At 47.3% G+C, this 23,771-nt stretch overlaps 7 protein-coding genes and 2 long non-coding RNA genes across 15 annotated transcripts; 5 read left to right on the top strand and 4 right to left on the bottom strand.

Annotated features, from left to right (window-relative positions):
• Positions 1 to 863: 863 nt before the first annotated feature.
• LOC117585593 (N6-adenosine-methyltransferase MT-A70-like protein) lies at positions 864 to 3,424 on the top strand. Its single transcript, XM_034275138.1, has 3 exons — positions 864 to 1,070; positions 1,129 to 1,428; positions 1,489 to 3,424. Exons 1-3 carry the CDS (start codon positions 932 to 934, stop codon positions 2,898 to 2,900), a joined length of 1,851 nt encoding a protein of 616 aa, XP_034131029.1. The 5' UTR covers positions 864 to 931; the 3' UTR covers positions 2,901 to 3,424.
• A 140-nt stretch (positions 3,425 to 3,564) lies between these two features.
• Positions 3,565 to 6,535, bottom strand: LOC117585590 (mitochondrial Rho GTPase). 3 transcript variants are annotated; one of them, XM_034275127.1, is made up of 4 exons: positions 5,704 to 6,535; positions 4,445 to 5,646; positions 4,000 to 4,062; positions 3,565 to 3,763 (listed from the first exon to the last, which is right to left on the bottom strand). In XM_034275127.1, the coding sequence occupies exons 1-4, from the start codon at positions 6,313 to 6,315 to the stop codon at positions 3,628 to 3,630; spliced, it is 2,013 nt and encodes a 670-aa protein (XP_034131018.1). In that variant the 5' UTR covers positions 6,316 to 6,535; the 3' UTR covers positions 3,565 to 3,627. The 3 variants fall into 3 exon arrangements, with proteins under 3 accessions (XP_034131018.1, XP_034131019.1, XP_034131021.1); XM_034275128.1 differs by having other exon boundaries at positions 4,024 to 4,062; XM_034275130.1 differs by lacking the exon at positions 4,000 to 4,062.
• Positions 6,536 to 6,750: 215 nt separating this feature from the next.
• LOC117585589 (spastin) lies at positions 6,751 to 11,078 on the top strand. Of its 2 annotated transcripts, XM_034275125.1 has the most exons (6): positions 6,752 to 7,908; positions 8,104 to 8,274; positions 8,428 to 8,700; positions 8,925 to 9,091; positions 9,168 to 9,426; positions 9,497 to 11,078. In XM_034275125.1, the coding sequence occupies exons 1-6, from the start codon at positions 7,119 to 7,121 to the stop codon at positions 10,240 to 10,242; spliced, it is 2,406 nt and encodes an 801-aa protein (XP_034131016.1). In that variant the 5' UTR covers positions 6,752 to 7,118; the 3' UTR covers positions 10,243 to 11,078. The 2 variants fall into 2 exon arrangements, with proteins under 2 accessions (XP_034131017.1, XP_034131016.1); XM_034275126.1 differs by lacking the exon at positions 8,428 to 8,700 and having other exon boundaries at positions 6,751 to 7,908.
• Positions 11,079 to 12,480: 1,402 nt separating this feature from the next.
• On the bottom strand, positions 12,481 to 15,143 carry LOC117585595 (nucleolysin TIAR). Its single transcript, XM_034275139.1, has 4 exons — positions 14,718 to 15,143; positions 13,749 to 14,660; positions 13,588 to 13,684; positions 12,481 to 13,517 (listed from the first exon to the last, which is right to left on the bottom strand). The coding sequence occupies exons 1-4, from the start codon at positions 14,943 to 14,945 to the stop codon at positions 13,357 to 13,359; spliced, it is 1,398 nt and encodes a 465-aa protein (XP_034131030.1). The 5' UTR covers positions 14,946 to 15,143; the 3' UTR covers positions 12,481 to 13,356.
• Positions 15,144 to 15,616: 473 nt separating this feature from the next.
• LOC117585604 lies at positions 15,617 to 16,690 on the top strand. The gene is made up of 2 exons (XR_004573926.1): positions 15,617 to 15,749; positions 15,802 to 16,690. It is a non-coding gene; the product is annotated as an uncharacterized LOC117585604 (long non-coding RNA).
• LOC117585603 lies at positions 15,761 to 17,548 on the bottom strand. Of its 4 annotated transcripts, none has more exons than XR_004573922.1 (2): positions 17,447 to 17,548; positions 15,761 to 15,929 (listed from the first exon to the last, which is right to left on the bottom strand). It is a non-coding gene; the product is annotated as an uncharacterized LOC117585603 (long non-coding RNA). The 4 variants fall into 4 exon arrangements; XR_004573925.1 differs by having other exon boundaries at positions 15,761 to 15,926; positions 17,447 to 17,531; XR_004573924.1 differs by lacking the exon at positions 17,447 to 17,548 and adding an exon at positions 17,305 to 17,440.
• A 153-nt stretch (positions 17,549 to 17,701) lies between these two features.
• Positions 17,702 to 18,691, top strand: LOC117585600 (replication stress response regulator SDE2). Its single transcript, XM_034275145.1, has 2 exons — positions 17,702 to 17,909; positions 17,988 to 18,691. The coding sequence occupies exons 1-2, from the start codon at positions 17,814 to 17,816 to the stop codon at positions 18,612 to 18,614; spliced, it is 723 nt and encodes a 240-aa protein (XP_034131036.1). The 5' UTR covers positions 17,702 to 17,813; the 3' UTR covers positions 18,615 to 18,691.
• LOC117585597 (beclin-1-like protein) lies at positions 18,610 to 20,202 on the bottom strand. Its single transcript, XM_034275141.1, has 3 exons — positions 19,973 to 20,202; positions 18,866 to 19,913; positions 18,610 to 18,801 (listed from the first exon to the last, which is right to left on the bottom strand). The coding sequence occupies exons 1-3, from the start codon at positions 20,085 to 20,087 to the stop codon at positions 18,696 to 18,698; spliced, it is 1,269 nt and encodes a 422-aa protein (XP_034131032.1). The 5' UTR covers positions 20,088 to 20,202; the 3' UTR covers positions 18,610 to 18,695.
• Positions 20,203 to 20,245: 43 nt separating this feature from the next.
• On the top strand, positions 20,246 to 22,599 carry LOC117585596 (phosphatidylserine decarboxylase proenzyme, mitochondrial). The gene is made up of 2 exons (XM_034275140.1): positions 20,246 to 20,488; positions 20,569 to 22,599. The coding sequence occupies exon 2, from the start codon at positions 20,979 to 20,981 to the stop codon at positions 22,317 to 22,319; it is 1,341 nt and encodes a 446-aa protein (XP_034131031.1). The 5' UTR covers positions 20,246 to 20,488; positions 20,569 to 20,978; the 3' UTR covers positions 22,320 to 22,599.
• Positions 22,600 to 23,771: the final 1,172 nt, after the last annotated feature.

The following is a 23,771-nucleotide window of genomic DNA, read 5'->3' as shown; positions in this document are numbered from 1 at the left end:
CCATACCTTGCTGCCACATGCCAAAGAGAGGATTAGGTCAGCAGAGAAAGGATTATGTCAGCAGTTCCTCTCTTCTCTCTCCTCATTTTTGCGTCTCTATATGAGCAAAGCAATCCCACAGAAATATACCAAAACAAAAATACGTTTATACTTACATATAACGTAATCTTTAACCATTTTCCTCGACTTTGATGTTTCATTTAATATTTCCAGCTAGTTAGAAATCTCAGCGCGAAAACTATAATTTTATTCGATGTATCAATAAGTTCCCCACAATATTGGCTGGTTTATACGACTTCCTTTTATTGAAATATATGTCCATAATATGCTTAAAACTAAAAACGTCTACCAAAAAAACAGCAAAACCTTACCTGGTTGGGAATGGAATGCTACGTTATATAACAATTTTTTCCTAGGCAACCGATGGTCACTTGTGTACCATAATTATTGATATTCCATACAATTACATTCCCTTTCCAGTGTTCGTTCGTGTGTGCTCGTTAAAAAAAAAAACATTTGAACAGCATTACAATTCTTCAATTTTCATACAATTTTCACCAATGGGCCGACAATGGGTTAAGCGTTCTCTGTTCGTGGAAATGATATTCCTTGATTTGGATATTCCGTTTATTTGTACTAGATAGCTGAGGCTTTCGGCACTTAAAAAATAATTGTATACGATTAATGAGGGAATTCTCTAAAAGATTGAATGATATTATTCAATTGTGTGTGATTGCTTGGACCCCTAACTCATGAAAAACAAGTAGTGTTTCAGAAAATATACGCTCTCTCGTTCTCCGGTAACTACACTACACAACACTGGTTAGAGATGGTCGCGTGAGCATTTCGTTTCAATGTTTGTCTCTCTCCAAAAATAATTAACTTTTGTTTACATCAATCTGGTCTGCCGCAAAAGTTAAATTATTAAACAATGGCCGATGCGTGGGACATAAAAACGCTCAAGACGAAGCGGAACACACTCCGCGAGAAGCTGGAGAAGCGGAAAAAGGAGCGCATCGAGATACTGTCCGATATACAGGAGGATCAAACGAATCCCAAAAAAGAACTCGGTAGGAAATTTGCATATAAAAGGCAACAAATATGATTTAATTTCTTCATCTTTTGTAGTTGAGGCTGACCTGGAGGTGCAGAAGGAGGTGCTGCAGGCATTGAGTGCCTGCTCCTTGGCCCTGCCCATCGTTTCGACGCAGGTGATGGAAAAGATTGCCGCTGCCGGCAGCAGCCTCGAAATGGTCAACTTTATTTTGGGGAAACTGGCCAACCAGGGTGCCATTTCGATTCGAAATGTGACCATTGGCACGGAGGCGGGCTGTGAAATCATTTCGGTGCAGCCCAAGGAGCTAAAGGAGATTCTGGAGGACATCAACGACACTTGTCTGCAGAAGGAGGAGGAGGCAAAGAGAAAGTGTGAGTCCGTCCGTCGAGCCTTAGACCCATCAATCGATCTATAATCCTTTCAATTTCCAGTGGCAGAGCTTGTGGAAGCCGAAGAGGATGTCCAACCGCTGGAAAAAACAATGAAGATGGATTGTTCCTCCCGCAAGGATGCCCCCAATGACATAATGATGTTGCTGTCGATGCCCTCCACCCGCGAGAAGCAGAGCAAACAGGTGGGGGAGGAGATTCTAGAGCTGCTGACCAAACCCACCGCCAAAGAGCGCTCCGTGGCAGAGAAGTTCAAGTCGCATGGCGGGGCACAGGTCATGGAGTTTTGCTCCCACGGCACCAAGGTGGAGTGCCTCAAGGCGCAGCAGGCCACCGCAGAGATGGCGGCCAAGAAGAAACAGGAGCGCCTGGACGAGCAGGCACTGAGAGGAGAGGATGCGGGAAATGGCGGCGGCAGCAGCAGCAGCAAAAAGCCACCAAAGGCCGGGACTCCACTGGAAACCACATCGGAAGATGGCGAAGTCATATCCGAAACGCTGACCAATTGCGAGGGCGAGTCCCAAGAGTCCACCGATGGCAGCGATGCCTCCGGCGAGACGCGCGACAAGTGCACCAAGCTCCACTTCAAGAAGATCATTCAGGCGCACACGGACGAGTCCCTGGGGGACTGCAGCTTCCTGAACACCTGCTTCCACATGGCCACCTGCAAGTATGTGCACTACGAGGTGGACACGCTGCCGCACATCAACACGAACAAGCCCACCGACGTGAAGACGAAGCTCAGCCTGAAGCGCAGCATCGACCCCAGCTGCACCCTGTACCCGCCCCAGTGGATTCAATGCGATTTGCGGTTCCTCGACATGACCGTGCTGGGGAAGTTTGCGGTGGTAATGGCCGATCCGCCCTGGGACATACATATGGAGCTGCCATATGGCACCATGTCCGACGACGAGATGCGTGCCTTGGGTGTGCCCGCGCTCCAGGACGATGGCCTTATATTTCTCTGGGTAACTGGGCGTGCCATGGAGCTGGGACGGGACTGCCTCAAGCTCTGGGGCTACGAGCGGGTGGACGAACTCATTTGGGTGAAGACGAACCAGCTGCAGCGCATCATACGCACTGGACGCACCGGCCACTGGCTGAATCACGGCAAGGAGCACTGCCTGGTGGGCATGAAGGGCAATCCAACTAATCTGAATCGCGGCCTCGACTGCGATGTGATCGTGGCGGAAGTGCGCGCCACCTCCCACAAGCCGGACGAGATCTATGGCATCATCGAGCGCCTCAGTCCGGGCACTCGCAAAATCGAACTCTTTGGCCGCCCGCACAACATTCAACCGAATTGGATAACGCTGGGCAATCAATTGGATGGCATACGCCTCGTCGATCCCGAGCTGATAACACAATTCCAGAAGCGCTATCCCGATGGCAATTGCATGTCTCCAGCGGCGGCAGCCAATGCAGCTGCCAGCATTAATGGCATTCAAAATTAAATTTAAAGACTGGGATAAACTTACATTAAGATAAAGAAACCCTAAGGCAGGAAGCTAAACTTGGACGAGGATGAGCTAATAAAGGTAGATTTAAATCTCTAATTTGTGCATGTTTATTGATGCCAATTCCCGCGTGCGCGTACCAAAACGATCATTGAAATGGAATTCCTGTTCCTGTTCTGCTGCAAGATCTTGATATTTGTATAGTCTTTACTTTGCATACATTTATTGCTCGTTTTCTTTGCGCGTATATACAATAGTGCGATAAATATCTATATATATATATTTATATATAATAGAACCAATAAAGAACTAATTGTTAAGACTAATAATTATCTGCACATACGCTGCACAGTATGTGTGTGTGTTGAACTTATAAGACTTAAATCAGTAGAGCTGTAGAGAGTAGTACATGGGTTTAAGTTACTGTTTTTATAGTTATAAAGAAATGCTGGCCTTAAGTGTTTGCTGCTGGGAAACTCTGCGCTGGAGATGTCTTCTGGTTCTGCTCTAGAGGAGGCGTCTCCTGGCTCACAAAAGTGTATTTACATGTCAGGAAACCAAAACCATTTCATTGTCTGGTGACAATTTTTTTTGTTTCATTGCTTCGTAACAATAAATTTTGATTTAACATAAATTTGATTAAACATTGAACTCCTTTTTTTTGTGTCTATGTGTGTGTGTGTATTTTGCGCTGTTTCTTTATGTGTGTGTGTGTGTGTGTGTTCTAGCGCGAATGTGAGCCGCCAACATTGAGGGTCTTCAGCACAATGAATCCGATCATTGTGGCAGCTGCCACACCCAGACCGGCCTTCCACAACAGCTTGTGCTCCTCCGTCATGTGTCCAAATTGCCGCAAGTGGCTGTTTGCCGTATGGGAGAAAGGAAAAAGTGCTTTAGATTAGTAGAGTAAAAACAGCGCAAAATTGTGCAAAGAAAAACAAAACAGATATTAAAGCAGAGCCGCAAACACCACGTTTTAGGTAAGCATTGGGATGGGATGAGTGTGGATCTCGATTTTGAGTGTCACCATGGAAACAACAACAATACAAAAGGACAGACATTAGTAAGAAATTCAAGTTGAATAGTAAACACTTACGCCGATTCCCAAAGCTGTACCAACCTGTGCTTGTAGAACAGTATCCAGGCGGCTTGGAATCGCCTGCAGACGCCACCAAAGCCAACGCCGCCACGAAGCCACGAAGAATTGCAAATCCAAGAAGACAAACATCGAACAATAATACGAGAACAACAGTGAAACATAACCAAAAATTGATATATATACACAAAGGTGGAGTGTGGGCGGGGAGTAGAAGAGAAGATAAAAATATATATAAAAACCATTAGCCATTTAATCCAAAATGTGATCCCAAAATGTGTTACAATGTGTTGCCCCAAAGGAAGTGGACAGATTATTTCCCTACACGAAAGGACTCGCAGCAGTGAGAACCTTTCAGATTTCATGCATTTGATCTCAGGGCTTGGGTTAGTCTTGTGTGTGTTACCCTGAACCACAATTACCCCAAAAAAACAAAAATACTCACGGAAAAGCGGCCATGGTGGCCAGCTTTGTGTATAGTTCCTTTTTGTTGGTCTTCAGGCTGAACAGATGCGGCGGCAGGAGTTTGTATTTGTCACAAAATTCGGCGGGCTGCATTAGATAGTCCTGTCGTCGCTCATCCATGTCGCACTTGGTGCCGACAATCATCACGGGTATCTTGCTCTCCGCATAGTACTTGATGTAGATGCGGGCCACATACTCAAAGGAGCGGGGATTGGATGAGTCGTAGACGAGGCAGGCCACATCACAGTTCACCTCCTGCGGCTGCAGCGGATCGAGCGCGTGCCGCACATCGATGTCGCGCAATATCAAGTGCTTCTCCTGGCCATACACCTGCACCGAGTTGATGCAGTGCACGACATTCGTTTTGAACTCCTTGCCAATCAGCTTCTGCATATCATCGACGAGAAAGCCGCGACACAGGCCCGTCTTTCCAGAGCCATTGGGGCCGATGACGTGGCACTTGTAGACGGAGCGGCTGCTCTGCCGCTTGGCCAGATCGATGCGACGCTCGCGGGTCACATGTATGGCCGCCAGCTGGCTGTCGTTCTCGTGGACATTGAAGCCCAGATAGGCGAGATATTCCATCGTCTTGACCACATCGATGAGCGTCATCAGAGTCCAGCGGCACAGCCAGCCATGCAACGTGACCCAGCCATTGTCATTGATGGGACACGACTTGCGTATGTCCGTGGAGTACGACCAGGGTGAGGCGGGACACACGCTGAACAGCATCTTGTGCTCCTCGGGCGACAGAGCACCATCTCCATCGCGATCGTAGCGCTCAAAGACGGCAATCAGAAACTGCTGGCCCCGGTGCGACAGCTCTGTGCTGCTGCCAGGTGGAATCTTTAGTGGCGGACGCAAATACTCCTGGCACATCTCCAATTGATCGTTGTAGCCGAAGCGTCGCAGCACCGCCCAGGTGGTCTCGTTACGGCCGCGCTGTATGAACAGACAGTGGAGGAACAGGAAGCCCTTGAGCGTCACGGCATCGTTGTAGATGCCATCGGGCACGTTCTTCTGTATGACGGCCTTCACCTCGTCGAGTATCTGCGGCTGCAGCGGTGTGTTGAAGCAGCGACGCTGGAAAAGGTTCAGCTCGTAATCGTTCAGCAGATTGTCGCCATCGATATCGCATATCTTGAAAATTCGCACCAGCGACTTCTTGCAGGCAGGCGTCAGCTGTAGGGGCAAAGGGGAAAGTGATGTGTGTTGTTTTTTTTTTAACTAAGAACTTACCTCTTGGTCCTCCATCATGTATAGGGGCGATGTGGGATGCAGCACCGCCTTTTGTGCGTAGTAAAACATTTCGGAAATGTTGTGCAGCGTCTTGGCCGAGCACTCGACACAGCTCTCAATCTCTGGAAAGTCCTCCATGATGGCCAGCACACTGTCCATGGTGGAGTAATCGATCAAGTCGACCTTGTTGCCCACCAGAACAATTGGCTTGCGCAGACACTCGCCGGCAGCCTCCGTCTCGGGCTCAGTCTCGGCATCGCCATCCACAGACGCATTGCATTTGGAGCGTATAAATGGCAGCCAGTGCGAGGTGATGCGATCGAGTGAATCATCGTCATCCACTGCATACACAATGCACACCACGTGTGCTTTGTTTATCTCCAGGCCGAGTGTTTCCTCCGTCTGCTCGACGCTCGAAAAGTCCACAATGCTGGTGGGCACCTGCTCCGGCGTGACATTGGCCGGTATTGTGATCTCCTCGGCTCGCGGCGGCACCTCCTCCGGATACTCTTCGCTCACCAGCGACAATATTAGGGAGGTTTTTCCCACCCCGGCATCGCCGACCAACAATATTCGTACATTCTTTCGCGTTGACACTGTGTACTGGCCCATGCCTATAATCGAAACACTCGACTTTCTGCACTTCTCTCAATGTGTGTGCTACGCCTGTCTTAACCCGAAACGTTGCCGGCTGCTAATCCTACTTATCCTGTGCTATCCCGATTCTTGCTGGTCAATAAATTACTTTAGTTTCTTCGAATTTGTTATGCAAAATTGGAGATGCAGTGCAGCGCAGCTGTTTTAACCAATCGATATGTTATCGAAAGCAGGGTAGAAGACAACCCTACAAAGTACATGGCGGCCAGATCAAGCGAATTAGGTGTGGAATAGAGGGATAAAATAAATTGAATTACCTACAAATTCCAAAAGTGTACTTATAAATGCAAATGCTGCTTTCTAGAAGTGTAAGCAGACTGCTTGGCTTACTTTTTGTTTTTAGGCTGTAAACAAACAAAATCGAAGTAGTCAAACAATCTGGCAAGTACGTCAGCAGTTGTTGTCGGGAGCGGGGGAACCTGAAAATAGTGCTGAGAAAAATAAGGTTTGAAAAAAGAGCAAGAGCTCTTAAAATAGTAGCAGAATGCACAACAACAACTAGTAGTAGAGCGCGTTTAGTGTTGTGTTTAAAAAATTGTTTATTGGCTTTAATGTCATAATTTTGAAAGCGTGCCAGTGTCGCGGTTGAGTGTGTGTTCGTGTGCGCCAATAGGAAAGCAAACGGAACGTCTCTCCTTCGCATAAATTTGCACGTACGTCGTAGGGGGTGGAGAGTAGAGAGCAGAGCCAACGGAGTGAGTGAGTGAGTGAGTGGGGGTCAAAGCTAGTTAGCGTGCTGCGGCGCGGAATCGATATCGATGGTACGCACCAAAAACCAGTCATCCTCGTCCAGCGCCAGCAGCAGCCACAAATCTCCAATCAAATCGCACGGCGGCGGCGGCGGCGGATCAGCAGCCGCAGGAACAGCAGGCGGACATAGCTTGAGCAGGTCGTCGTCGGCGCATCGAACATCGATCGATGACCGCAAGTCTGTCGCGAACGTGTCGTCCTCCTCGAACCGACGCACAACTCCGGGCAGCTCGCCGGACGGAGACGGTGACGACGACACCACCACCACCGATGATTTGACCCCAACATCAACGAGCGCGCCAAGAAGCAGCCATCGCGGTGGCTCCTCCTCCGTGCACAAGCAGAACCTCTACGTTGTTTCATTTCCCATTATATTCCTATTCAACGTTCTGCGCTCGCTGATTTATCAGCTGTTCTGCATTTTTCGCTACTTTTACGGCGCCAGCACAAAGGTGATTTACCGTCCCCACAGACGCGACTGCAACATCGAGATTGTTGTCCAAAACAACTCGAACAACAAGGATCAGCAGCACCCACAACTAACGACGAGCCAGTCCCTCAACTATCCCCTGGAGGTGACCAGCGGCGCGACAGCGTCGTGCGAGCAGCAAGTGCAGCAACCTCTGCCACAGCAGCGCTATCGCGCACTTCAGCCCCTGGAAATGGCAGGGGCCAATCGATCTGGTGCAGGCTGCTCGCCCGGTCCCGGAGATCCTTTGTTGGCCAAGCAGAAGCATCACCATCGCCGGGCGTTCGAATACATCTCCAAGGCGCTCAAGATAGACGAGGAGAATGAAGGTGAGTGCTGAGCGTTGAGCATTGGGGGTGCTTTCGAGTGCTCTCTATGAGTCATCGCCCCACTAGCTGGCTGGCGGCTGTTCGGTATGTGTGGGTGTGTGTATCTTTTGTTGTCTGCCGAGTGCAAATCAATAATCCCAAAGAGCTGAGAGTGAGATGTTCTGACAATCCGTTTCCTTTTCCTCCCGCCTGCAGGTCACAAAGAGCTGGCCATTGAGCTATATCGCAAGGGTATCAAGGAGCTAGAGGATGGCATTGCCGTCGATTGCTGGAGCGGTCGCGGCGATGTCTGGGACCGTGCCCAAAGGCTGCACGATAAAATGCAAACAAATCTTTCGATGGCCCGGGATCGTCTTCACTTTCTCGGTAAGTCGTTGCCCCCAATTGTGCATCCGCAAACACCCTACAGGAATGATTTTGATTTTGTATTTTTCTGTTGATTTTTTTTTTTTATTTGCACTTTGTTGTTTGTCCTCGCATTTCCTTTTGCGTTTGTCCATCAAATTGTCGCTGCCACAGCGCTGCGCGAGGAAGATTTCCAAATGCATCGTCTCTCGCTGAAGGAGAAACAGAAACCAAAACTGAATCATAGCCAGGAGCAGCATCAGCAACAGCAGCCCCACAGGCTACAGAAGGCCAGAGAAGCGGCACCTAATCAGCCAATGCTAACGAATCTCACCAATGATCCCGTAAAGCTGAAGATACGTAGCAGCGGCTATGGCCCAAAGAACGGTCTTAGTACGCCCAGAATCACTGTCACAGCCACAACACCGTCGTCATCGTCGTCATTGGGTAAGTTCTGTTGCAGTCAAGGCCTAAAAAGAGCCCAGCACCAACGCCCAGAACCAGCGACACCACAGCGACAACAGTTTGAGCTATCTATCTATCAATCACCCTCTCACTTTGCACTTTGTTTTCGTTTCAATATTCATTTATGCTTGAACCCAAATTGTAGCTTAAACATTGACAGATCCTTCCCCATGTGCTCTTCTGATCGCTTACCGTCTTTTCCTTAGCCTCTGGCCGCAAGCTGACAATCGGCACGAAGCGACCTGGCAACCTAGCCGTGGCCACCAACAAGTCACAAACTTTGCCACGTAATCTTGGCTCAAAGACCTCCGTGGGTGCAGTCCGGCAGCCAGGCAAGACGGCAGCCACACCCCCAGCCGTGCGTCGACAATTTGTAAGTGGCTCAAGGATGGAATATCGGATTGCCTGACTGATCTCTCTCTATTATTTTTCCACTTTGTATTACATAGTCTTCCGGTCGCAATACACCGCCACAGCGTTCACGCACGCCCATCAACAACAATGGTGCCAGCGGCAGTGGCAGCGGCGCCAGCACACCCGTGGTGACTGTCAAGGGTGTGGAACAGAAGCTGGTGCAGCTGATACTCGATGAGATTGTCGAGGGTGGTGCCAAGGTGGAGTGGACAGACATTGCCGGCCAGGAGGTGGCCAAGCAGGCGCTACAAGAGATGGTCATACTGCCCTCCGTTCGTCCAGAACTTTTTACAGGTAAGTGAATGATAGATTGAGCCATTCCCAGTACATTTAGCATTGCGTGTTTCCCTCTTTTCGAGTGTAGGTTTGCGTGCCCCAGCCAAGGGTTTGCTGCTGTTCGGTCCACCGGGCAATGGCAAGACATTGCTGGCCCGTGCCGTCGCCACCGAATGCAGTGCCACCTTTCTGAACATCTCGGCTGCCTCGTTGACCAGCAAATACGTCGGAGATGGAGAGAAATTGGTGCGTGCTTTGTTTGCCGTGGCCCGCCACTTGCAGCCCTCAATCATATTCATCGATGAGGTCGACTCGCTGCTCTCGGAGCGTAGCAGCGGCGAGCACGAGGCATCGCGCCGCCTGAAGACCGAATTCCTAGTCGAGTTTGACGGTCTGCCCGGGAATCCCGAAGGCGATCGGATTGTGGTGCTGGCCGCCACCAATAGGCCCCAAGAGCTGGACGAGGCCGCCTTGCGACGCTTCACCAAACGCGTTTATGTCTCACTGCCCGACGAGCAGACGCGCGAGCTGCTCTTGAATCGTTTGCTGCAGAAGCAGGGCTCGCCGCTGGATACAGATGCTCTGCGGCGTTTGGCCAAGATTACGGACGGTTATTCTGGCTCCGATTTGACGGCCCTGGCCAAGGATGCCGCTCTGGAGCCCATACGAGAGCTGAATGTGGAGCAGGTCAAGTGTCTGGACATAAGCGCCATGCGTCACATCACCGAAAAGGATTTTCACAACTCTCTCAAGCGTATTCGTCGCTCTGTGGCACCGCAGAGCCTCAATTCGTATGAGAAATGGTCGCAGGACTATGGGGATATTACCATTTAAATTCAGCGAAGAGCTGCACTGATTGTCTGCCTTCTCACCAGAATCCTGCCCTGCCCCGAGCCTGCCCTGCTCCACGCTGTGATGTGAGTGACAGAAATTATTCTCCCTTTTGCTGTTGCATTAGATTCGATGATCATTCCATTGATCCTCCAATTTTTACACGTTCCATTCTAACATTTGTTTTTGTAGGCTTACATTTTGTTTCACAAATCTTTGTTACTTGTATTTAATCAATGAATTATTATTTAATTTCTCGTTCTACCATGCCACTGTGTCTGTGTGTTTTTAGGCCTAAGATTTATATTGTATTTTCCAATGTTTTTAAAGCGAAACCCCCTACGCCCATTCAAGTTATAATCGTTTACAAGCTAATGTATGCCTAAGTATAATCATATTAGCATTTGTTTCAAATGTTTTCAATGCCAAGACAGCAGCGATGTTCGTTCATGTATGGTATGGCTTCTTGTAACATTTAATTTAGTTCTAAGTAAATGTATTTTGAATTGATTTCTGTGTCACGAGTTTCTTCCAATCAATAGAACCAAAACCTATCTACTATTTTTGTTGTACATCATACAGTCCAATCGAAAACATACTTTACACGTAATATAGACATAAGCATAGCCTTAAGATGAATCACAACACTAAGAGCAAGGATCAGATTTAAGTTTTAAATCACACATCAACATCTTCACAAACACTACTCTCTGTCTAAGTCTATCGATAGATGGATAGATGGATGAATGGTGCTTAGTTTTAGTTTTAGTTCCTCTGTTTTCAATCAATCAATGTATGTACCTACCTACTGCAGCAGTCATAAATACAATCGTGTCTCCGAACAAACCATCTATAGATTAATCTCAATGTTTGTTATACTTAGTAGTTGCTCCTCCACACACACACCCCTACTATATACATATATATATTGTACAATCGGATGCTTCACGCGGTACTTTGAATTAGCTTTTATGCAGCCAACAGAATTTCAGTTTAATAAGTAGTTTACTGAACAACACACAGATCCAACAAAAATACATGCATATAAATACATACTCTATATATACATATGTACATGTATGTAAGTATATAGGTATATATAGAATACGCTAAATAAAATCGATTTCAACAGACACCATCAGACGATTTATTCAATACTTTCAACAATTCTGGAACCACATAAAAACTTTAAACTCATGCTAGCTAGAGTCTAACCCATATGTATCTAATGGTAGTTTTCATGTTTCTTACGGGGTTTCTGTGGGCATATCCTATTTATACATTTTACCTTTGTACTCCTCCTGCACAAATTCGTTGTCATATATTCAAAAGATTCTCGAGTGATTCTGTGTGTAGGTGAGTCTTCTATGGATTGAATATCACTTTCCTATAATGTCTGCTTAACGAGCATCTCAGTAGAATCGTTTCTTGTATTGATTTCGCAGCTGAGCACGTTGTCGTGCAACGACTGCAAGAATCCCTGCCAAAAGATTGGGCTGTATCCACCTAAGCCGCCATAACAATTACAATTAAATTAACCAAAATAAGGGAATTATATGGAAGTAGATATCGTGTAGTACAGGGAGTACCACAAAGTCCCAGAAATAAAACCCTAAACCCACAAAATTTAAACCTCACTCTCTCCCTCTTATCATTTGGAGTTCTAGAGAAATTTTGTATAATCTTAACCGCATCCATTGGTTGTGAACATTTATCGAACATCAGATTACAAAATCCCCCAATTCGTTTAACAAACCATCCAAATACTGTCTCACTTCTTATATGTCTCAGTATTTAGCTATGTACATGTACATATGTATAGTAGATCTGAACCCGCAATCTCCCTTTGGTCGCATGGACAATCTCTTGTAATTTAGTAATCTGTTAAATGGTAAAAGTTTTCGTTACCCAAAAGTTTCAGTTTTGATTTAGGAGACACACTCGTCGTTCTCTGTGGTTTTTCTCACTTCGTTTTATATATTTTTTTGTTTCTTTATTTTACAATTACATTACATATTTATATCGCATTTCGTTTTTCCACATTGGAAATATACAATTACAATATGTGTGTGTGGGTGTGGTTGTTTTTTTTTGCTCGAATTTACATTCTCTTAAAAGTCTAAATTTGTTTTTGCTTTATTTTTCGACTCCAGCTATGTGTGGGTTGTGTGTGGCTACTCCTCGCTGAACCACTTACCACTGACCGACATACATCCGACTACTACTCCTCCTTTCCTTTCCTTCGAAATCCTTCGTTGACACATCATATGATCTACAATTTAGTTACAATTACAATTTGCTTTGTCACTTTATTCCGTTTCGATTGTATATATGTTTTGTGGTTTGTTTACTTGAACCAATCCCAATTAGTTTGTTGCCTATTGGTTGGTTTCTGTTTTTCTTTCTTTTCTCTGTTTTGTGGTATTTCTCATTTGTTTATTTTTGTTTCCGCTTTCGTTTATACGCCTATATCTGCCTTAAATTACAAATCATTAAATTATTTTAACACGTACTTAGATTGGATTAGATTGTTACAGCTACCCCCCGAAATCGCCCAGAGCTTCAGTTGTTGTCTGTCCATCTGTCTGTCTGTCTTTCTGTCTGTGTCTGTCTATCTGCCTGCCTGCCTGCTCGCCTGCCGCTGCGCGTAGTTCAACTTTTAGTTCCACGCTTCACTTCGGTTCGGCAGTACTGTGGGGGTACGATGAAAGTGTCCTCCACGAACGTAACGCCCGTTCGACCGCCACAATGATGCACACGTCTCAAAAAGAAAAACGTAGCCGTTGCCTAGAACCGCAACTGAAAATACCGCAAAATCGAGACATTTCCTTAATTCCCTGCTGCCGTAAAAAAGAGGCTCGTTGAGAGGCTGATTTTGTTGCTCTCATCGCTAGGGACTGGCAGAGGATGATACGACGGATGCTGCTGCTGCTGCTGCTGCTCGGTTTTGGCAAGGACCTGGTATTCTAAATAAGCTAAGGGTGCGTAATGCGCTAACAGCTGCAGCTGTGATTGCGACTGCGATTGTGACTGCAGTGCTGATGGCGGCAGACGTTCTTGGATGCAGCGGCTCCACGGATGTTGCAGACGGCGTCGAAGCGGGCGTCACAACTCAGTTCATTGGGTCTGATATTGTGGCATCGCGGCACTGTACATCATCTGGGGGGCAAGTGAACCGTTTGCTGCTGCGGCCGCAGACGAGGCCGCCGACATGCCAGGGACCACGGTGGCAGGCACTCCCCATGCCACATTCGGTGGCACCATGCGATACCCGGCAGCTGGAAAGATCATACAAAACGAATTAATACACAAAACTGGAGGCTGGATAAAGAATGCGGCTCTACGTACGGACTCCACCCGCCTGCTGGGCACTGGTCGTGTAAGCGTAAGGATAATAGCCCTGCTGCATATACTGCGTCTGCATTTGGGTGGTTGGATAAGCCTGCTGTTGTGGGAGAGAATGACGGTTAAAATGATTTAGGCCTTGGGATAGAGATTAGCCAACTTACTGCCGGAGGATACCAGTAGCCCATTTGTTGATAGGCATATGGATACTGCGCCGCTGTGGCAGCTGCCAGCTGTTGGGGCGTCATCATTTGGCCAGGTAACGCGGCACCAGTGGCCGCCGCTAACTGTTGCTGGGTCATCATTTGGCCTGGCAATGAGGCACTAACCGCCGCATTGGCGGCTGCCACGGCGGCCACATTGGCAGAGGCAGCTGCCGCTGCAGCGGCATTCATGTTGTTCATCGAGTTATCACCGCCATTCTCCTTGCCCCAGAAGCATTTGACGAGATTGCCATGGATTTCGATGTTGTGCGAATGCTCGATGGCGTGCGCCGCCGAGTCCTTGGTCATGAATTTGATGAATGCAAAGCCCTTGTCTTTGAAGACACGCACATCCTGAATTTGACCGAACTGTCCAAAGTGTTTGTGCATCAGATCGTCGGTGATGACATTCGGCGGAAAGCCGCCACAGTAGACTGTGGTATTGGTGGGGCTCGACTGATTGTACACCTCCTCGAAGGTGTGCCGCTGGTTGCTCTTAATGCCGCCTCCATTCCCGGGCCCGCCCCCCATGCCGCCGCCCAGACCGCCACCCTTGGACGATTCTCGCGGTGGTGGGAGCTTGCGCGTGGACCAATTGGTGCGTATCGAACGCGAGCCAATCCACTGGCCATTCATTGCCTGTATTGCATTCTCGGCTTCGGCCTTCTTCACAAACGAAACAAAAGCATAGCCCTTGGACTTCATGGTCTGTGGATCGCGGACAATGCGACAGTTTGATATCTCCCCGAATGGTGCAAAGGCTTCGCGCAGCGTCTCCGTTTCGATTTCGGGACTCAGATCTCCAACGAATATGTGGTGATGGGAGCTAATATCTGTCTTGGGCTGATTTCCGGGACTAGTGGCCCAGTTAACCTGCACGAATAGAGTTTATTAAGTGATGGGAGGATGATCGATCCGATCTGGACGTACCTTGATTTCCTTGTCCAGAAACAGGCGTTTGTTCATGGCGGTCAGGGCTGTGGAGGCTGCCTGATAGTTGGCAAATTCGATAAAGGCATAGGGATCGTTGCCCGGTTCCCTTATTATTTTACAGTTCTTCACGGTACCCATTGTGCTGAACAGTGCGATGAGCAGCTCCTCGGATACCGAGATATCGAGGTTTCCCACATACAACGTTTTCGGCTGTGACTCGTCCATGGCTCGTCGTGGATGGCTGTTTACGTATGCGTATGCGGATCGATATGCGCGATAATGCTATATATTATATACTCCAACACTCTCTCTCTATGCGATGATGCGCATCAAATCAATTACAAAAATCGATATCAAAAATAATTTACTTGATTCAGAAGATCCCTATCTACGCTCGTTTCTCCGCACACGAACTTTATATATATTATATATATGTGGGAGGAAGGGAGGAGGCTGCTAAAGGACTACGAAACTTTGCTACAATTCTGAATACTTCGATTATTACGATTATGACCCGTTGTGGCCCGATTGGCTTCGTTTTTGTAGTATCTAATTATATATCGTATCTAGAGATTTATGATAATAGTAGATCTTTATGATTTAACGCTGAGGTTTCTCGTTTATTGCTTTTCTTTTCTTTACTTTTCCCTTAAATCTTGTGGCCTAATTTGCAAAAATTGTATTAAACTTCTATTTTTTTGTGGTTGTTGTTGTTGTATATATAAATATATCTGTCCTAACTATTCGCTAATGGAGTGTTTTGGAATATACAAATTTTTGTTGTTGTTGTATCTCCTCTCTTTTGCTCTTCTTCTCTTTGGAAGGGAGGGAGATGACGCGGATGTTGTGTCGGGATTCCCGTTAACTTTTAACTTGAATTCTCTCTCTCTCTCTGGCTTGTCTCTCAATCTATAGGATTGGCATTATAAATTGTTTTTGTTGTTGTGGCTACTGCTGCTGTTGTCCCTTCAATATACACAAATTGTATAAATGTATATGGAATACTATTTACGTTAATGTAGAAAATTAGTTAGTTTAGGTTTTTTTTTTTTGTTCACTGCCGCTGATGCTGGTGTGGTAGGAGAGTTTGGGATTTTGGATTCGGGATCGGATCAGGGGGTTTCTGGTACAAAAATTAGTTTGCTATGAAAGTTCTCGCAGGTTAAGAGTGTTTCTGTTGGGTTTCGAAGCTGAACACTGGAATCGCTGCTGCAAGGAAGAAAACATAAAGAGAAGAGAAGAAGTATATGGTTTGCGGTTAGTTAAAACATTAGTTATAGTTTTAGTTTATTTAGGACAAGGTCTACAATGCGGTGGTCACATAGTGGCACATGATCGGCAAATGTTACATTTGGAATTAGGTAGGCAAATGATATGGATAAGTGGTCGCTCGCTCCGTCCGCCCTATGTCTGTCTGTCTGGTCTGTCTATCGGTCTTCTCTGTCTCTCTGTAGGGAACAAAGAGCCGACTAGCTGCTGGCCTGGCGGCAAAGCAGTGCAGGGGCACGCACACACGTGCGCACACTCACACACACACACGCACAGAATGAACTAAAGAGAGAGAGGGACGGGCCCAAGATCCGTTTCCTCGCAAATTTAACAAAGCAAATGTCACAAAATTGCAGTGTAAGCAAAACATTTTATTTGATATTACTGCATAAACTATTATACACCATAACGAGAGCGGCATCGGTAGGAACTACTCTTTTCCGGGAGCAAACGCAATGTAGAACACTGGCGCACACGCACACAGAGACACGGAAGAGGGCGAAAGACAAAATGAAAACCAACTAGAGGAGAGGATGAATGACCGTCGATAACAAAATACATAATGGAAAACATGGAGAAAGAGTTGGGAAATTGGCGAAACCGAAACCGGCCAAGGCAGCGGCGGCAGTTCGACAGCAGCGCCGAAATACATTTCGGCGAATCAAGTCGAATTCGAAATAAAATTTAAATTTGCATGGCACTAAACTATATTTTGATTTGATTTCTTTGGACGGCTCTATAAAATGTCAGTCAAAGTCACACCAGGGCCTTGCAGAGTGCGGGTGGGGGTGGGGTGATTTTTGTTGCTCATTTATATTCGCTTATTTTCCTCGCTTCGTCGTTTTTCGCACACCACACACACAAAAAGGCGTCTTGCGCTAGTCTTTTTGTTTGCCTTTTGCTCACATGAGTTGCCACTTTTCTTCTTTTTTTCGGTTTTGGTTATTGAACATTTAAACTAATACCAATACCAATGCAGCTCGAATATGGGGATTTTTCTTTACTTTTTCTGCTTGCCGCTTCCATCTATACTTATGTGTGTATGCACACACACACAAACACACATGCAATGTACATATCTTGTTCAATTCCGTGCTGCCATCTTTTTATGCTAGCGTTCCCGTTCCCCTCCCCTTCGACGATGCCGAAAGCTAGGATTAACATTAACACAACTACATCCACCACCGCCGCCGCCACCGCTGGCCTGTCCTACCCATTGTTCGACGCTGCCTAGAATTTGGGATTCGTTTTCAAAATCCGCACTCTCTCATATTTTTATATGCTCTCTGTGACGTGGCTGCGGTTGTAAATTTACCGCATTTTACTAGCTCTGCGCTATTCAAACACACAACACACAACAGACAATATTAGCCGCTACCGGTTTTTATTAATTTTTCACAACTTTCGCTATGTTAAACTGATTAAATTGTACGATAAACGCGTCGCTAAAATTTTACCTTCGTCGTCTAAAATGCGAACTAATTAATGAGCACTTTGTGTGTGAGAGAGAGTGCTGCCAACTCGTTGCAAACGAAAAACGCAATGGCGGCAAGGTCATAAATTGATCAAAAACTATCACAAATCAGCAGCTCCTTGTTGACAAGCAATATAATAAAATATAGCTCGATTTACTATAAGTTTTTCAATTGAAATCAAGTAGTTTTAAGCATTTTTAAGTCGGTTTACAAATAAATTAGATAAAGTGGCAACTCTATTTGCGCCGATAAACGCTTTCTCTTTCTAACACACACCCTGGCAGGCAGACGCAGCAGCACAAAAGGGAAGCGCAAAAGTACAACACAACCAAAAGGAAAAGGCAGAGAAATGGTGATTAATATTCTTCTAAACAATAAACAGTTAATTGTTTTCGACAATGGAATCAACTATAATGATATATGCACGAAAATCGAGAAGTCTACAGTGAGTGTGCACATAAATATGTACATTGTGAAATTCACGTGCAAAGTGTAATTGCAATAAATATTTTCCATTTTACAGCACTTGCAACGCGACGATTACTACCTCTTGAGCAATGGCAAACGCTTGACTGGCGACTCAACCTCAACTCAACATGAGAGCATCCACTGCATCCTCCGCCAGGTGGGCGGTAAGGGTGGTTTCGGCTCCATGCTGCGTGCGATTGGGGCCCAGATCGAGAAGACCACAAACCGCGAGGCCTGCCGAGATCTGAGTGGGCGTCGCCTGCGCGACATCAACGAGGAGAAGCGCGTCCGCGCCTGGCTGGGAAAGCAGGCGGAGAGGGAGCGCGAGCGGGAGGAACGGAAGAAGCGAAAGATTGAGAAACTTCTGGCCGTGCCCAAGCACGACTTCAAAGACGAAAAGTACGAAGAGGCCAGGGCCAATCTGACGGACAAGGTGAGCGACGCCTTCGAGGAGGGTCTCAAGCAGGCCGAGGAAATCAAAGAGAAGCAGGCAGCATCCACCGAACAGCCATCCGTCAGTGGCGTCAAGAGGAAAGCACCAGCCAACGATAAGACAAAGGCCAACAAGAATAAAAAGGGAACACTCTGGATTGGAGATGATATCTCGGGCACCGACACAGACGACAGCGACAGCTCCTGCGGCGAGGAGCAGCCAGAGACAAAGAAAAAACTAACAATTTAAAGTTGAAAGATTTAGTTTTAATAGTAAGCATTAGGAGGAATAAGAGCATAAATAAACGATGATTGAGGGACACATAAGACATCACTGCGACACGAATTGCGAGGAGACCCAGGCGAGACCCCACTTCAGATTCGTAAGCATGAACTTTAGGGCCTTCGTCCACTGTTCCTCCGAGTTGAACTGTATCCTGAAAGCAAAAAAACGAAAAACGAATCAGTATTTTGCTAGAAACTATCTTTCCTTGGACTTACTTTATGGAGTAGGAATTCGCCGTGGATGGGTCAATAATTTTGCCCTTTTCCATTTTATAGGGCAGCAGGAATTCAGTGTCGCGCTTCTCCACCTCCTTTTGGAACTGGGTAAGGCAGTCAAGGAAGGCCACCATGGCCGCATCGAATTTGGTGTCCCAAAAGAACTTGAATCCCCCGCTGCCGTAGAGCGGCAGTTCGCGATTCTCGCCCAGCACCTCCACATACGAGTGATTGCCGAACGGCACCACACGATATCGCTCAAAGGTCAGGCCAATCTTTCGCGCGAGTGCGGAGAGGAGCAGCACGGTCTGCCCCCAGGCGGCATTTATCTCCGACCAGTCGACGGAGACGGAGGGCAGACGACCCAAGCGAAAGTTATTGATGGTGCCAAAGTGGCCCGCGTGCCAGATGTGGAAGGTGATGTTGAAGATGTTTGTGTCGCGCAGCTTGTCCAGCTGCTGCTTCGAGTAGCTGATCTGGCTCTCCAGGCTGCGCTTGTCGTCCTCGGTGAGCATCAGCTCACGTCTGTGCTTCGTGTACTCGCGCCAGTAGCTCTCCTCCTGGTCGTGCAGCTTCTCCTTCTCCAGTTCCTCTTGCGCTATCGCATCGTTCAGTGATTGTTCCTCCTCTTTGAGCTTGCCGAGCTCCGACAGCAGCTGCTGTTCACTCTTCTTTAGTTCGTCCAACTCCTTGTCGAGGGCATCCACATTGGGTGCCTGCCGTTGCTGCTCCAGCTCATCCAGATACGTTTTGTACACATCCCACTCGTCCTCGGCGATGCGCAGCTCCCGATCCATAATCTCCAGCATGGAGTCCGCGCACTCCTCGCACAGCGGATGGTCGATCTCCGAGTTGGAGGACAAGCAGTCGAACAGCTCTGCTTTCAGATTGAAGGCAGCACTCATCTTCTTGTTGTCGCGGCCATCCGAGACGAGCATGAAGCCAGTTCCATTGATGGAGTCCGTCAGCCTGTACGGCGGCACAAAGTGGTCAAAGCTGCTGGCATCCTGTGTGTCCAGGGTGTTGCCATTGTCCCTGTAGATGGGCACTGTGAAAGGAAGACCTGATTATATATGTGTCTGCGAATGGTGGTATACCATCTCCTACACGACAGTTCCGCCATGGCATGGACGCTAATCTTCTCCAGCTGCTCGTCCAGCACTATGGGCTGAAGACAGCGCTGGCAGGCAAAGGACACGGCCTGTTTCTCCGCCTCGCTCATGGTCGCGGATATTTCAATGCCCCTTCTGCAATTTTCTGCATATAACAAAATGAATTATTTTTATGAGAAAAACAGAAATAATTGATCAGCTGTTTGCAGCTGCTGCCAGGGTTGCCATCTGTCTTCAAACTCAGCGCAAAATTGAGGCGCAGTAATGCACAAAACAAAAAACAATTGACGGGCTCGGGAAAAATAAGAATTAAAACCAGTTTTAAAACAAAAACATTGAATCGACAAAGAGCGAGCTCCACAGCAGAGACGACTGCTGACTCCAGGGCCCCCCTCCCGCACACACTCACGCACACAGAAGGCAGCCTTGACCACCATTGTGGTTTTTTTGTGTGTTTGGTTTGATAAGAGCAGAGCGCGGAGAGGCATTCAATTCCGTTCCGTTTGTTTTGGTGAGAAAAAAAGCACATGAGACTCAGTTGGCGCGCCTCTTTGGTTGTGGAAAAGTTTCATTTCATTTCGCCCACAACAGCCCCACGGTACGGTACGGAAGAGACACACAAACGGACCCCAACATCAGGCACACATACGACTTGATTGGCAAATTCATTATTTCATTATACTCTCGTTATACCCGCCCCCGCCTCCAATACCACACCGCGTATTGTTTCCGACTTAGGTCTGGATTGAATGCGCATGTTTTGTCACTATTAATATGCCATTGTTGGATTTAAGGGCACACAACACTCACTCACTCACTCGATTCGTGCTCAAAAAAAAAGATTAAATTGAACAAACCTCCAAAACAGACGCGCGCGCTCTCTACATCGTGCCATTTTCCATATCTAAAAGAATACGTAATCATCAGTTCGGTGGCCGGGTGGCTGTGTCGCCATAAGAACTATAACAACAACAACTACAACAATTAAAACTACAATTAAAATGGTTTCCTACTTTGTACCTCGCGGTCGCGTCCTGCTGAAGGCCGGCAACCTAAGAAAAGTTGTCCAGCCACAACAGCCACAGCAACTACAACTACAAGCATCCAAGCCTGCGCATCAACAAAATGGAAGCTGGCCTGTGGCCCGGCATTTCCGGCATTTCTCCTCGAACTCCTCCTCCTCGGGGAATGCGCCGCTGCATCGCCTCAAGGCGCAGCCGCAGCCGCACAGGCAGCAGCTTAATCCGAACCAGAACATCGCCCAGGTGCGTCGCAATGTGCTCTCCCGCTGGACCGGCTTCCTACTGCGCTGGGCCCCCATGGGCATATGCGTGTTCGGCGCCATCGAATGGCAGCTACATAAGAAACGCTGCGAGCGTGACGGCTCGCCACGCACCGCCTCGGAGTTCCAGTCGCGCGTCTACTGCTCGCTTCCGCTGCGCATCATCAGCCGCTGCTGGGGCTGGCTGGCCGCCTGCTACATGCCCACGACACTGCGGCCCTACGTCTATGGCTGGTACTCGAGTGCTTTCAATGTAAACCTAAGCGAGGCCCAGTATCCGGAGTACGAGCACTACAACAGCCTCGCGGAGTTCTTCACGCGGCCCCTGAAGGAGGGCGCACGCACCATCGATGCCCAGGCACCGCTCGTCTCGCCTGCCGATGGCAAGGTTCTGCATTTTGGCAGCGCCTCTGACTCGCTCATCGAGCAGGTGAAGGGCGTGAATTACAGCATCGAGGATTTCCTGGGACCCCTGCAGACGCTGGAGGAGGCCAAGTCGGGCGTTAGCTATGCACAGGCTTTGAAGCGGCAACGCGACGGCACCACCGAGCTATATCAGTGCGTTATATACCTGGCGCCCGGAGACTATCATCGCTTCCATTCGCCCACCGCCTGGCAGCCGACGGTGCGTCGTCATTTCTCCGGCGAACTGCTCTCAGTGAGCCCCAAGGTGGCCGGCTGGCTGCCGGGGCTGTTCTGCCTGAACGAGCGTGTCCTTTACATGGGACAGTGGCAGCACGGCTTCTTCAGTTACACGGCTGTGGGCGCCACCAATGTGGGCTCCGTGGAGATCTACATGGATGCTGAGCTCAAAACTAATCGCTGGACGGGTCTCAATGTGGGTAAGCATCCCCCGAGCACCTACGAGTACGACGAAGTCGCACTTAACGCCGAGCAGAACCCAAAGGAGCTGGGCAAGGGCGATCTGGTTGGACAGTTCAACATGGGCAGCACGATTGTCCTTTTGTTCGAGGCGCCAAAGAACTTTAAGTTTGACATTGTGGCCGGACAAAAGATTCGCGTGGGCGAGTCCCTAGGGCACATTGTGGAGCGTAAATGATGGAAACATCCATGTGTCCACGTCCCACGTGTTCATCCCACGGATGGAAGCCAATTGTGATGCCTATCCAAGAATCAGTTCAAAGCAAAACCTGGCCAGTCTCCGGCTAGTTGATAGATTTTATCACATTTTGTATTACAGTAGGAGCTCCTCTTCCCTAACGTATTTTGATGTGAACATCCTGCTATGCTCCCTGCTGTTGCTGTTGCCATTTCTATAGTTTTAAGCAAATATTTTATATGTCTTTATATAATAAATGTCGAAATATCGTTGAATACAATATGCAAGGCACGCGCCAACTAATTGTAGTAGTGTAATTGTTGAGGTGGGAACTGCTGCTGCCGGCTGGTCGTTATTCGTTATCTTTTCGATTTGATAAGGGAAAAAACCGAGTAAAACTTTCGCAGTCGTTGAACCCAAAAAGGAAAGAACTCGGCGGTGGCTTATCGTTATATGACTGCCAAGAAGACGATCTCTAATAATACATATCCCGGATGTTATACGTCTACGAACATCAACACGAATCACCCTATCTCACCACGAACCTGCGCCATCATCAGAATGGCAAAAGGGAATTAATATGAACTAAAAGGCAGACACCCATGTGTAAATGCGCGACAATATGGCCTGTTCAGTTCTGTTTTGCGAATTGAATCCGGGATCGCCTTTTCATCTAATTGAATCAATCAACCAGCCGATTTCCAGCCAAAGCGCTTGCTTACTTGATCGTTGAACTTATCACACGATGAGAATTTGATTGGAACCCAGAGAGAACCTTGACACACACACACACACACACACACACACACACACACACACAAATACGCTTACACATACTCCCACCACGTAGTTAGCGAGTGATGGCGATGGCACCCCGACCTGGCAACAGTTTGGATTCGATTCGGGACAGATACAATTGCGTCAGAGCAAATCACTTTCATCCAAAACAAATGTTATTTCAAATATGTGCGCCAAATGCATGCATTTGACAGTGTGAGTTATCGATAGCAACCCTATGACAGAAACAGCTGGGCTTTGACTTGTTTGTTGGTATACGTAATAATCAGGGTGACCATTTAAGATATATTATATACTATCGCTATTTTTGTAAGCAATTCAATAAAAGATGTCTTAAGGAGTAGGCCAACCTTGTGGCGAATGTATTTTAAAATCGTAGAAAATTGTAGTTCCAAGGCTTAGAGTATAAGTTTGATGGCAATATTAAACAGAATATTCAAATCGATTAAATATGTCATTGACCGAGAACGATTAACCTTCTGTTGACCAATGGGAAACTAAGAAATTAATGAAACTTAAAGATTATTAGCGCAGATTAGCTGAATAAAACGGTTCCCATTCGAACTAATTCATGAAAAGGGGGGTGGCTACAATAAACAATTACAAGAAGTTGTATTTGCCCAATTTGGAAAAAGTGCTTACCTATTTAAAAGG

This window comes from Drosophila guanche, unplaced genomic scaffold, assembly GCF_900245975.1.
Source record: "Drosophila guanche unplaced genomic scaffold, DGUA_6, whole genome shotgun sequence".
Classification (NCBI taxonomy): domain Eukaryota; kingdom Metazoa; phylum Arthropoda; class Insecta; order Diptera; family Drosophilidae; genus Drosophila; species Drosophila guanche.
This window is presented reverse-complemented; position numbering and strand designations above follow the sequence as displayed.